Here is a 14,171-nt window from a genome sequence, read left to right as displayed (position 1 = left end):
TCTCCATTGTCCTGAAGTGGGATCTTACGAGTCTCAGATGGGTGAGGTGGTAAAATTCCAGCATCTGTGTCACAAATGTGCTGAACTTCACCATGAGGGAGGAAACCGCAATAATTTTAAAATATTTATTTGAAATCGGGGGAACAAAAAGAGACCAGACTTTTGAACATTTTATAATTGAAAGCGATTTGCGTATTTATCAAAAATGTAACTTTAGACCCCGATTATCAAGCATCTTATACAGTGAAAATATTCTTGTTTTACGATTTATTACAAGTGTTGCATTGTTAGTCGTTTTCTTTAAATGAATTAGAATGTGTTCAGCACAAACAACACAAATGCAAAGGCGATCCAGTTACCCATTCACATTCATCCACTCTGTCCGAGCAACTTTTAAATTAAAAGAATTCATTCAGTAACAACAAGAAAGGGTTTGTTCTTTGAGTGATTAGCATTTGTTTCGATACATTAAATATTGGTAGAAAAAGATTGATTTCATTTAAGCAAATTGGAAGCAATTTTGCACCTTACGTTTTAAATATAAAATTTAAATTAAAACAATCAAACGCAAATCTGACACAATAGGGGGATTGGCTGTACATTTATTTCGAAATCGCCTTTGGTGAGATGTTTTTAAGTGTTTATCCTTCGACAGTTTCTATGATTCCAGCAGCTTTTGCTCAATGTGGAACTACGATGTGGAGTCTCTGAGACGCATCTTTCAGAATTAATATTCCGCGGAGCTGTGGGCTTGAGGACAAGCTCCTCGGGATGGGGGAGACGGGAGGGGAGGCCGACGGATATCGGGACCACAGCTGCTGCCTTCTCTGCCCACAGCCTCTTTTTTTTTTTGGCTAATGGAGTCTTGCTCTGCCACCGCAACACCACCCCCCCCCCCCCGCCCCTTGCTGCCCACTACATCTCCCCCACACACCCCCACTGTCCACTATCCCCACTCCCTATCCTACAACCTCCACTCCCTCTCCAGCACGGAATCTGTTTCTGTTTAGCTGGAGATTTCTCCACATGGGAGCAGAATTTCATTATAAAATGTTCCTCCACAACCCCCCTCCCCATTAGGGCATTTACTGATGTAAATCTTTTTATCTGCTCAGGCTGCTGGTAAACTGAAGCCAATGGAGACACCATTTAGAGCTATCAGACCCTTACTTTCAGTAATCCTGGAGAAGTGGTGCGCGCACGTGCGCGTGTGTTGGTGCGTGCGCGTGTGTTGGTGTGCGCGCGTGTTGGTATGTTTGCTGTGTGTGTGTTTGCTGCGTGTGTGTTTGGTGTGGAAGTGTGCTGAATAAATATTTCTTCCTATCTGTCTCTTAGCGGTACACCTTGCTGGTTCTGTTCACCAAAACCGAACGATTAGCCCCTTGACAATTGCACATTCAATGTTGATGTCACGTTTCTCTTCCTATTTCAGCAATCCGGTTCCAGTCTCTGGAATTTGGAAAAGCCGTTTACAGTCAGACTCATCTCGGGAAGCAAAGTCAACGCGGACGAAGGGATGAAGGTCGGTGCCACATTTCCCCCCCTTGTTATGAACACCCTGAATAATTTACCCCGGCTAAATGATTAATATATATAGATTCCTCATCATACGATCACAACCACAAATGCACATTTGTGTTGTACGTTCATTTGCAAAATACAGATAAAAGTGCAGGAAGTGGAGAGGGTTTGGGTTCAGCCCTCCTGAAGCAAGCGATTGCTTCTTAGAATCACAATTTCTCGGTAGTAATTTTTCAGAGTTTTTGTGGTTGCAAACAGCAAGGGGAAGTTTAGTCTTGCATGAGTGAAACGTGGTGGTGGTGGTGGTGAGGGGGAAGGTGGGGGTGGGGATTGGTAATGAGGGGTGGTGGGGAGTCAGCCATGCCTATGTCCCATTTTGCAGGCAGCCGGTTCGCCATGGCGTGTTGTTTTTCAGAGATCGGAAAGCGATCGCTAACTGTCAGGGCGTTGTTTTGAAAAGAAAAATCAAAGCATTTCGGGAAAAAAAAAGTCTTACAACTTGACCTCAGGATAAGGTGAAGACTGGCGGAGTGAAATAACTTACTCTTCAGTGAAATGTTGCAGCTCCATTACCCTGGACATGGTTTGGGTTGTCAGCTCTGTTTCAACATATTTCTGATGTGACATCACATTACCTTCCTCCTTCCAACCCCCTTACCCCTCTTGCTATTGCTCATAGAGCTTTACAGCACGGAAACAGGCCCTTCAGCCCAACTTGTCCATGCCGCCTTTTTTTTAAACTTCTAAGCCAGTCCCAATTGCCCACATTTGGCCCATATCCCTCTCTACCCATCTTATCCATCTAACTGTCTAAACCCTTTTTAAAAGACAAAATTGTACCCGTCTCTACTACCACCTCTGGCAGCTTGTTCCAGCCATTCATCACACTCTGTGTGAAAACATTGCCCCTCTGTTACTTTTGTATCTCTCCCCTCTCACCTTAAACCTGTGCCCTCTAGTTTTAGATTCCCCTACCTTTGGGAAAAGATATTGACTATCTAGCTGATCTGTGCTCCTCACTATTTTATAGACCTCTATATGATCACCCCTCAGCCTCCTATGGCCCAGAGAAAAAAGCCCCTGTCTATCCAGCCTCTCATTATAAGTCAATCCATCAAGTCCCAGTAGCATCCTAGTAAATCTTTTTTGCAGTCTTTCTAGTTTAATAATATCCTTTCCATAGTAGGGTGACCAGAACTGTACACAGTATTCCAACTGTGGCCTTACCAATGTCTTGTACAACTTCAACAAGACGGCCCAACTCCTGTATTCAATGTTCTGACCAATAAAACCAAGCATGCTGAATGCCTGCTTCATTGCGCTGTCCACCTGTGACTCCAGTTTCAGGGAGCTATGAACCTGTACCCCGAGATAGAACATAGAACATAGAACATAGAACATTACAGCGCAGAACAGGCCCTTCGGCCCACGATGTTGTGCCGACCAGTTACAAAAACAATGACCCACTAGCCTATACCAATCCCTTTTCGTCCATAAACCTATCCAGAGATCTCTTAAACGCCCCCAAACTAGACGCATCTACAACTGCAGCAGGCAGGGCATTCCAATCCCTCACCACCCGCTGGGTAAAGAACCTACCCCTGACATCCGTCCTGTAGCTACCCCCCCTTAATTTAAAGTCATGCCCCCTCGTGCTAGCTTTCTCCATCCGAGGAAAAAGGCTATCACTATCCACCCTATCTAAACCCCTAATCATCTTATATGTTTCAATAAGATCCCCTCTTAGCCGCCTTCTTCCCAACGAAAACAACCCTAGATCCCTCAGTCTCTCCTCATAGGACCTCCCCACCATACCAGGCAACATCCTAGTAAACCTCCTCTGCACCCTCTCCAACGCCTCCACATCCTTCTTGTAATGCGGGGACCAGAACTGCACACAGTACTCCAAGTGCGGCCGCACTAGAGTAGTGTACAGTTGCAACATTACACTGCGACTCCTAAATTCAATCCCCCTACCAATAAACGCCAAGACACCGTACGCCTTCTTGACAACCTTATCTACTTGATTCCCAACTTTCAGGGATCTATGTACACACACACCTAGATCCCTCTGTTCATCCACACTATTCAAAGTCCTCCCGTTAGCCCTATACTCGACACATCTGTTGCTCCTACCAAAGTGAATTACCTCACACTTCTCCGCATTAAATTCCATCCGCCACCTCTCGGCCCAGCTCTGCAACCTATCTAAGTCTCCCTGCAGACTATGACACCCTTCCTCACAATCTACCACACCTCCAACTTTGGTGTCATCAGCAAATTTACTAATCCACCCAACTATACCCTCATCCAGATCATTAATAAAAATTACAAACAACAGTGGCCCCAAAACAGATCCCTGAGGCACACCACTCGTAACTGATCTCTTTGTTCTGTAACTTTCCCCAGTGCCCTACCATTAACTGAGTAAGCCCTGCCTTGCTTCAGTCTGCCAAAATGCATCACCTCGCATTTATCTAAATTAAACTCCATCTGCCATTCATCAGCCCACTGGCCCAATTGATCAAGATCCTGTTGCAATCCGAGATAACCTTCTTCACTGTCCACTATGCCACCAATTTTGGTGTTGTCTGCAAACTTGCTAACCATGCCTCCTATATTCTCATCCAAATCACTAATATAAATGATTTGGTCACCCAACATAGGGCTGTAAGACATAGGAGCAGAATTAGTCCGTTCGGCCCATCGACTCTGCTGTGCCATTCAATCATGGCTGATATTTTTCTCATTCTCCTGCCTTTTCCCAATAACCTTTTATCCCCTTACCCATCAAGAACCTATCTACCTCTGTCTCGATGACCCAGCCTCCACAACCTTCCCTGGTAATGAATTCCATAGATTCACCATTAATTGAGAGGGTTAAGTGCTCTATTTCCAATCCTGGGCTACTCTAGAATGTAAACCATAGTGGGAGCACGGAATGAAATACAAAATTGCCCGCAATGTGCAAATGGTGTTTTAAGTTTGATGAAAATTTCAGTGCCAGGGTGACACTGCGCATGCAAGTTGTACGTCCCAGTGACTGGCGAATTGTATCAAATCCACTCAGCTGTACACAGGAGGCCAAATACTGATCTTACTCACCCAACCCACACTTGCAAACTCAATGTAGTATCAAAAGTTAGCGGTGCTTTTGTGATTGAGCAACACTCGCTCAACAATCCAGAGTGTGGTGACCAGGAGATTTTCACAGTAACTCCATTGCAGTGTTAATGTAAACCTACCTGTAACAATAATAATTAGACTTTAAACCTAATAACCAATTTGAGGTAATCAATTGGGCTCAAAATCTAGCTCGCTTAGCTTGCCAGAAGTTACATATGTCCATATGCAGGAACTTCCCTGTGCAAGCAAAAGGAATACGTCCAGGCATTGTACCCTTTCTGAGTAAGTTACAAGCAAGTGTAGGAAATATGAAAGATGGTTGTTGTTTTAATGAACTAAAAATCTGCACCTTGCCTATTTTGTGAAATGTAGAAACATAGAAGCAGGAGGAGGCTACTCTGCCATTCAGTACGATCAAGGCTGACCATCCATCTCAATAACCTAATCCTATTTTCTCCCCATAACCTTTGATCCCATTTGCCTCAAGTGCTATATCCAGCCAACTCTTGAAAACATTCAATGTTTTGCCATCAACTACTTCCTGGAGTAATGAATTCCACAGGCTCACCACCCTTTGGGGAAAGAAATGCCTCCTGACCTCCGTCCTAAATGGTCTACCCAGAACCGTCAGACTGTGAACCCCCTGGTTCTGGATCTGTACCCCATCTGCTTTAAGATGGTGATGAAGTTTGTAAAATTTCAGAAAAATTATTTTAGAAAACACCCATGTGAACTTCACAGTTTTTTTTTAACGTTGAGTTTTCAAAAAATATATTGGACCAGGTTTTCCACTTGAATATTTGAGCCGGGAGGCCTTGCCCGAGTGGGGTGTACAAAGGGAAATCAGGCAGGATATGTTACAGACGTGCACTCACCTCCACCCAAGTTGCCTCTGCCTGGTCTGTGCTTTGCACAACAGCAGTGCCGAAGGAAGCCTGTTCTACATCAACCTCACAAAAATTGCAGAGAGATGTGTGTTCAGAACACCTCCCCCCACTGCCACTCCACAATCTCAACTCCCAATAAAATACTTGGTTTTATATTTTATGTATTTATTAGTGTCACAAGTAGGCTCACATTAACACTGCAATGAAGTTACTGTGAAGATCCCCTAGTCACCACACTCTGGCGCCTGTTCAGGGAGAATTTAGCATGGCCAATACACCTAACCAGCACATCTTTGGGGATGTGGAAGGAAATCGGAGCACCAAGGAGGAAACCCCTGCAGGCATGGGGGGGATGTGCAGACTCTGCACAGCGAATGACCCAAGCTGGGAATCGAACCCACATCCCTGGCACTGTGAGACAGCAGTGCTAACCGCTGTGCCACCCTTTGGGTCTGATTCACAGCGATGTGGATTCACTGTGTGTTCTTGTCTGTCCATCAAGACCCACTTGTCCACTGCTCCCTCTCTCTTCGCCCATTGAGTTTCTCCAGTTTTTTTGGGAAGTGGGTTGGAGATTGAGGAGGCGGAGACTGATAGGCCCTGCCCCCAAAATTCCATTGGTGAAAGGGAGCAGATATCCATCATGTTCAAAGTTATAAAATCTTTCTGACGTACAGACTTTTCAATTTACAATCGGATGAATGTGATCTCATATTTAGCATTCGCTAAATAAATCTGTACAAGGTTTAAGGCACAGTTTTTAGTTAAAAGGAACGAACATAACTCAAAGACTGAGGTAACGTGTTAGATCATAGAAACCCTACAGTGCAGAAAGAGGCCATTTGGCCCATCGAGTCTGCACCGACCACAATCCCACCCAGCCCCTATCCCCATAGCCACTCTCCCACTAATCCCACTAATCCACGCATCTCAGGACACTAAGGGGCAATTTTAGCATGGCCAGTCAACCTAACCTGCACATCGTTGGACTGTGGGAGGAAACCAGACGAAACCCACACAGACACGAGGAGAACGTGCAATCTCTACACAGGCAGTGACCCGAGCCGGGAATTGAACCTAGATCTCTGGAGCTGTGAAGCAGCAGTGCTAACCACTCTGCTACCGCGCCGCCCCTAAAACAGAAAAGTTTCTTCAGCTGACGATTGCCAAAAGGGTTCTCTGTGTTGAGGTCCCCTGTGGCAGCTGTTTTCTGATCACACTCGAAGATCGGGTCTCGTGAAATTGGGACGTCTTGCCCCCAGCCACATTGCTGACCCTGGCTTCAAGAGACGCTGAATCAAGGACCTTCAGTGCAGTGTCCCCTCATCCTGTGGGCATTCCAGTGGGAGGAATGTGGAGCAAGCTGGCTTCCCAAGCAGGCTGGGATTATTGACAGAGGAAGCAGGTGGGAGGGTTTCGGAATGTACGGGGGTGGGCTAGAATGACTGGAATGAAAACTAGATTTGCTGGGAAAATCATTCTTCTCCCGGTCTATTGTAACACCAGGAGTCAGCTGTAAAGGAACGGTGCTTTATTGCACAAGATAAAGTAAAGCAAACACCATGAGCCTGTGGTGAACACAAACAGGTCCCAACTGGGACAATGCAATAATGGACCCACTCGGGGGCCTGCTTTATACAGGGCTCGGGATACCAGCTCCACCTGGTTAGTTAATTACCAATCACCAGGGAGCTCATATTCAATGAGTCCTACAGGGAAGTCAATCAGAGGTCAACCATGCAAGTCCTGGGGGCTATCACAAGGTCGTATTTCAAAAAGTTTCTTCATTGTAAAATTTGGAAAATGGTAGGAATGCACAGACTATTGGCTTCATTTTGGTTTTTCATCCTCTTGAGTTTCGAAGAGAGGAAGAGGGGTGAAGTCAGAACAGTAAACCAAGGAATGGATGCTATAATAGTCCCAGATTGTACAAAATAAACATGTGTGTAATGACCTTACGTGGCTTATATCTTGTTAAAAGCAAATAGGACGGGAATAGGTCCCTGGAAGGGTGGGGGGTTTTAGTTAAATTGGGCAGCATTGTCTGTACAGACTTGGAGGGCCGAAGGGCCTGTTCCTGTGCTGTAATTTTCTTTGTCCTTTGACCTCTGCGACCTTGGTCTGTTGGATCAGATGGGTGGGATAACTGCTTCTCGCAGCGTGGGGTAATGAGCAACTTATTGCATTGGTCGGGGTTTATACGGCTGGGAAAGTCAGTGTCACAGTCTGAGCCCCCGTGTGTTTACTCATGTCCTGTCTGGATGGGGAACGAGGTACAGAGGAGATTTTCAGGATGTAATTGTTGCTTTGCAAAAAAAAAATCCCAGCAGGTTCCCACTTAAAACTTGACCCAGTCCCGTCCTTACTCTCCCCTTCATCTGCTGTGGGAACCGTCTGGAATGTCAGCCTTTTGTGGAGGAGGATGCAAAAAATATACCAGGATGCAAAAACGATTAACCGGGTAACTCAAAATAGGGTGGATTATGTTTTGAGAGTGGAGATGTCCTGAGCAGTTCACACAGACTCCCACTGTTCAAAGAAATGACTGAGTATCCTGTCCTCGTTTTTTTTAATACATTATTCATTTGTGGAATGTGAACATTGCTGAAAAAGATCAGTATTTATTGTCCAAAGCAAATCCCTCTTCAGAAGGTTGGGGGTTGGGGGGGGGAGCTGCTTTCTAGAATCGCTACAGTCCCTGAGGTGTAGGTACACCCACAGTGCTGTTAGTTAGGGAATTCCAGGATTTTGACCCAGTGACAGTGAAGGAAATATATTCCCAATCAGGATAGTGAATGGCTTAAAGTTTATTTCTTAGTATCACAAGTAGGCTTACGTTAACACTGCAGTGGAGTTACTGTGAAAAACCTGTAGTCGCCACGCTCTAGCGCATGTTTGGGTACACTGAGAGAGAGATCCAGCCTCCCATCCATTGACTCTGTCTACACTTCCTGCTGCCTCGGCAAAGCAGCCAACATAGTTAAGGACCCCACGCACCCTGGACATTCTCTCTTCCACTTTTTTCCTTCAGGAAAAAGATACAGATGTCTGAGGTCCCATACCAACTGACTCAAGAACTGTTTCCCTGCTGCTGTCAGACTTTTGAATAGACTTACCTTGCATTAAGTTAATCTTTCTCTACACCTTAGCTATGACTGTAACACTACATCCTGCACTCTCATTTCCTTCTCTATGAACAGTATGCTTTGTCTGTGTAGCACACAAGAAACAATATTTTTCACTGTATGATAATAAATCAAATCAAATAAACCAAAATCCATTTAACACGGCCAATCCACCTCACCAGCACTTCTTTTGAACTGTGGGAGGAAACCGGAGCACCCAGAGGAAACCCACGCAGACACGGGGAGAATGTGCAAACTCCACACAGACAGTGACCCCCAGCCAGGAATCGAACCTGGATCCCTGGCGCTGTGAGGCAGCAGTGCCGCCAACTTGGAGGGACACTTGCAGTTGGTTGTGTTCTCATGTGTCTGCTGCTCTTGTCCTTTTAGGTGATAATAGTAGGGCTGTGGAGAAGGGGTGCAGACAGCAGCAGACGTTAGGGTCTGAGGAGGAGTGGGGGGCTGACCTTAGCGTTGTCAATGGTGTCTGACTAACACCAAAGCCTGTCTTTCAGGTCAGTTTTACTGCTGCTGACTCTGACCTACGGACAGCTTTGTAGTTCCAATTTTCTGTTGAAATGCCCACCAGAAAATCGCAGAGTTGTCCAAAGTTCAGGGGCAGCGGGGCCACAGGGTGAGGGGAGTACCTCGATTAAATATTGGCTGGAGGAACATTAAGCCCCTGGGAGGATGGAGTTTGGGGTGGTGGGTGTTTGAGGTGTGGGGTGAGGTGTTCGGGGAGCTCAGGAGCAGGAATGTGGTAGGTGAGGTGAGAGAGGCGGAGGCATGGGGTGGGTGAGGTGAGGGAGGTGGAGGCGTGGGGTGGGTGAGGTGAGGGAGGTGGAGGCATGGGGTGGGGGATGGGTGAGTTGGCAGGACTAAAGGATTGGAGGTGGGGCTTCAGGTGAGGGGGGTTGAGAGGGTTTTTTTAAGGTTTAAGATAAAACACTACATTTCTCAAAGTTCTCTTTTGAATTTAAACATAAATTGCAGTGGAATCGTTATTCCTTAAAACAGACACAATTCTGATGATATATTGTGTTGATGTACCAGAGGTTTGAGAATCTTGGGCCGCATCAGAATAAGTGTAAGCAAATAAATTTAGTATTTTATGTGGTAGTCACTGGTGTAATGTTATCAAATGGCAGAGCAGGCTGGAGGGGCGGAATGGCCTACTGTGCTCCTGATACATATATTCATATGTCATTTGGATGGAAGAGATCATAGAAACTCTACAGTGCAGAAGGAGGCCATTTGGCCCATTGAGTCTGCACTGACAACAATCCCACCCCAGGCCCTAACCCCCACAAATTTACTCCACTAATCCCTCTAACCTCCGCATCCTGGGACAATAGTATGGCCAATCAACCTAAAACGCACAGCTTTGGACTGTGGGAGGAAACTAGAGCACCTAGACAAAACCCACAGAGACATGGGGAGAATGTGCAGACTCCACACAGACAGTGGCCCAAGCTGGGAATCAAACCCGGGTCCCTGGAGCTGTGAGGCAGCAGTGCTGACCACTGTACCACCGTGCTGTGGTGAGATAGATGTGGTGAGTTTGATGGCCTTTTCTCACCCATAGTTACCTGGTGAACAGAGGGTGGAATGATGGCTGGGGTTCTGTTTAGTTGATTGCTGATGAAGGTTTGTGGGGTGAAATTGCCAGGACAGGAGGGTGTAATAGGCTCCTCATGAATTTACACTGCACATCGTTCTCAAGAGTCTTTTCCATTGACTTCAATTGTGTTGTTTTGTCTGCTTACCTGTTATCTCACTCTTATCTTGATGCTTTTATGAGTTTTTGGATGTATTGAAATGTCATTGTATAGTTATGTTCCATAATAGATATTGAAGACATACTCTAGTGGAAAGAAACAATAACCAGAACCTTCAGACTTGCTGAGCAAGAAAACACAGATATAATTCTGAACCAGGGTGGCATAGTAGTTAGCATTGCTACCTCACAGTGGCAGGGACCCAGGTTCGACTCCTAGTTTGGGTCACTGTGCGGAGTTTGCGCCATTCTCCCTGTGTCTGCGTGAATTTCTTCCGGTTTCCTCCTACAGTCCAAAAGATGTGCTGGTTAGGTGCGTTGGCCATGTTAAATTCTACCTCAGTGTACCTGAACAGGCACCAGAGTGTGGCAACAAGGGGATTTTCACAGTAACTTGTGTAACGCTGCAGTGTTAACGTAAGCCCATTTGTGACACTAACAAATAAATTTTAAAACTTTTAGTTCCCTGGTCTTGTAAAATAGTGTTGCACAGAGACACCTGAGGGCTCCAGTGCTTCTCGCTGACAGGGAAAAACTATGCAGTTCAGTCATTCCACCTTGTTGCTCAGGAGTCATTTTATCTTTCTACCCTGTGAGACTATGATCAAGTTGCATCCCTCCTGTGAAATAATTATATTGAATGATATCATGCACCCAGCTAGGAGAAAATCTTCTAATTATTCTAAGAGTGGAAAAGGTATTCTGCAGGTTACCTGGGTTACAAGTATTGCTGAATATCTGAAGATAGGAGCAGAGTAAAGTTTCTCTCGCCCATGCAGTCCTTAGAATTTACAATCTATCACTTCTGAAGATCTCGCTGTTCAATAAACCCGCCTCATGAACAAATCCCGATAAAACGGGAACGCGATTCCGGGTGTCGATCTGTTACAAAGTAATGGACACAATTGACAAGGAAATGAAAATGTAACGTCCCTTCGGCCTGTAGTTTACCCTCCCAGCAGCAAGTAGGGAAGTTCAAGGAGATGTGATTGGACTGCTCACCAACATTCTTCTGTTTACTGTTTGTTCTTTATAATTTTACTCATTTGTGGGACATGGGCATCGCTGGCTGGCCAGCATTTATTGCCCATCCCCAGTTGCCCCTTGAGAAGGTGGTGGTGAGCTGCCTTCTTGAATCGCTGCAGTCCACGTGCTGTGGGTTGACCCACAATGCTGTTAGGGAGGGAATTCCGGGATTTTGACTGCAAAGAACAGCAATATATTTCCATGTCAGGATAGTGAGTGGCTTGGAGGGGAACTTGCAGCTGGTGGTGTTCCCAGGTATCTGCTGCCCTTGTCCTTCTAGATGGATGTGGTTGTGGGTTTGGAAGGTGCTGTCTCAGGATCTTTGGTGAGTTGCTGCATTGCATTTTGTAGATAGTACTCACGGCTGCTACTGAGTGTCGGAGGTGGAGGGAGTGAATGTTTGTGGATGGGGTGCCAATCGAGGGGGGGGTTGCTTTGTTCTGGATGGTATCGCATTTTGAGTGTTGTTGGAGCTGCACCCATCCAGGGGTCTAACACGCTCCTGACTTACGCCTTGTAGCTGGTGGATAGGCTTTGGGAAGTTCGGGGATGAGTCACTCACTGCAGTATTCCTAGCCTCTTGTACTCACTGTGTTTATGTGGTGAGTCCAGCTAAGCATCGCCTCTTCATCAGGTGAAAATCCCCTAGTCGCCTGATAAAGGAGCAGCGCTCCGAAACTTCGGGCTACCAAATAAACCTGTTGGACTTTAACCTGATGTTGTGGGACTACTTACTTTACATATAAATCAGTTGAATATTCTGAGTGCTTTTCTGCGTTCAGTTTCCATCTTCTTTATTACATCGGACAGGCTGGTGTGTGTGGAGAGGGTAGAGACTGGTCTTTATCTCTTGAGAATTGGCGTTAAATCTCACTCGGACCGAGTTCTGCATCATCTGCTGCCCACAGGAATCCTCCACCAAATGGGTTTGGGTGGCTACAATCGAGTTAGCGATGGCTGTGGGCACAGAGTGCGGAACGGCAGCAAAATTGGCGCCAGATGGCTGTGGGAAAATGTGGGTGATATGGGGTGACTTGTGCTTCTGAGAGTGGGATGTAGCAAGGGGGGGGTGGTGGGTGGGCATTATTTGCATCCAGCTGTGCAGTACCTGAGACTGGGGCGTGACAAACTCCATTCACAAAAAGAAAGGGTGTTTCTAAGGAGAACTTGTCAGTGGCGAGAGTCGACTGAGTTTCATCACATGGACTCAGAAGAGGGCAAATACTTGGAGGTAATTTTGGTTCATGCATTCTCAGACAGATATAAATAACCGCTACAGATGAAACCTCAGGTTCTGAGGCTCTTTTTTTTTGAGAGAAGGAGTGTTTCTTCGAAACAGTAAACACATTCATTCAGCTTTCGGACTCGTGTTCCGAAGAGTCATTGTTTTTGATTTTCAAGCTGCTTTTCACCAATGATAAAAACATTATCAGTAAGGTGACCTTTTCAGAGATCGTGCGTCATCAGCTGTGAATTTGGCATTCCAAGTCAGAAATTCTTGCTGAGAAATCATGTCCAATTTGTGTTATCAAGGATAACGAAGAGTTTGACCTCAAGCTGGGTTTGGGACTTCCATTGCACACCCACTCTTGATCATGTTCATGATATTTTTTACTCTCCTTCCCACTCTCTGTCACCATTGAGAGAGGCACAGTAGCAGAGGGGTTAGCGCAGCTGTCTCACAGCGCCAGGGACCCAGTTTCAGTCCCTGGCTTTGCTCACTGTCTGTGCAGAGTCTGCATGTTCTCCCCATGCCTGCGTGGGTTTCCTCCGGCCGCTCTGGTTTCCTCCCACACTCCAAAGCATCTGCTAGTTAGGCGCACTGGCCACGCCAAATTCTCCATCAGTGTACCTGAGCGGCGTAGTGGTTAGCACTGCTGCCTCACCAGGGACCTGGGTTCGATTCCCGGCTTGGGTCACTGCCGATGTGGAGTCTGCACATTCTCCCTGTGTCTGTGTGGGTTTCCTCCGGGCGCTCTGGTTTCCTCCCACAGTCTGAAAGATGTGCAGGTTGGGGTGCACTGGGCATGCTAAATTCTCCCTCAGCGTTCCCCTGAGGTGGGCGACTAGGGGATTTTCACAGTAACTTCATTGCAGTGTTAATCTAAACCTACTGCAACACTAATAAACTTTAAACCTAAATTTAACTCAACTAAACAATCTCCACCCAGATTCCTGTCAGTGATAACCTTTCACTATTTGCTAAGAGTCTACCACAACAGGCCGAACCATTGGTTTTATTCTCCTGCTTTGCCGCACCCCTGATTTTGGGATAACTGCCCTGAGCTCGGCTCAGCACGTTGCCAAGGCGTCACCAGACAAGGTGAAAATTATCCCATGTGGGATCGTGGGTAAAACCCACATCCTTCCTCTCCAATTACAACATTGAGCAGTTTCCCCTTCCTCTACCCCCCAATATCATTGCTGTGGTGATGGCATATGGCATTGATCTATCTCTGCAACCTCCTCCAGCTCTGCAACCTTCTACGATCTCTACACTGGACTAATTCTGACTGTTTGAGCATCCTGCATTATAAATGCTCCACCACTGGTGGCCATGCCTTCAGCTGCCAGTGGCTCGACTGTGGAATTCCCTCCCTAAACCTGTCTACCTCTTTCTCCTTTTAAAATACTCCTTAAAATATCTCTCTTTGACCCAGCACCTTGCCATCACGTGTGGCTCTGTGATGGAACGCCCTCCTCTGAGTC

At 46.2% G+C, this 14,171-nt stretch overlaps 1 protein-coding gene across 9 annotated transcripts in view; it reads left to right on the top strand.

The window, feature by feature from the left end:
* Positions 1-14,171, top strand: part of pik3cd (phosphatidylinositol-4,5-bisphosphate 3-kinase, catalytic subunit delta) — a 214,945-nt gene that overhangs the window by 148,498 nt on the left and 52,276 nt on the right. For all 9 annotated transcript variants that reach the window (XM_080215123.1, XM_080215121.1, XM_080215124.1 and 6 more), the window contains one exon: positions 1,433-1,522. In XM_080215123.1, coding sequence (XP_080071249.1) covers positions 1,433-1,522 — 90 coding nt within the window. The remainder of the gene's footprint in view (positions 1-1,432; positions 1,523-14,171) is intronic.

This window comes from Carcharhinus amblyrhynchos, chromosome 30 (assembly GCF_965287045.1).
Source record: "Carcharhinus amblyrhynchos chromosome 30, sCarAmb.v2.hapA, whole genome shotgun sequence".
Lineage (NCBI taxonomy): Eukaryota > Metazoa > Chordata > Chondrichthyes > Carcharhiniformes > Carcharhinidae > Carcharhinus > Carcharhinus amblyrhynchos.
Note: the sequence above shows the minus strand (reverse complement) of the source record. Positions and strands in the feature narration are given on the sequence as shown.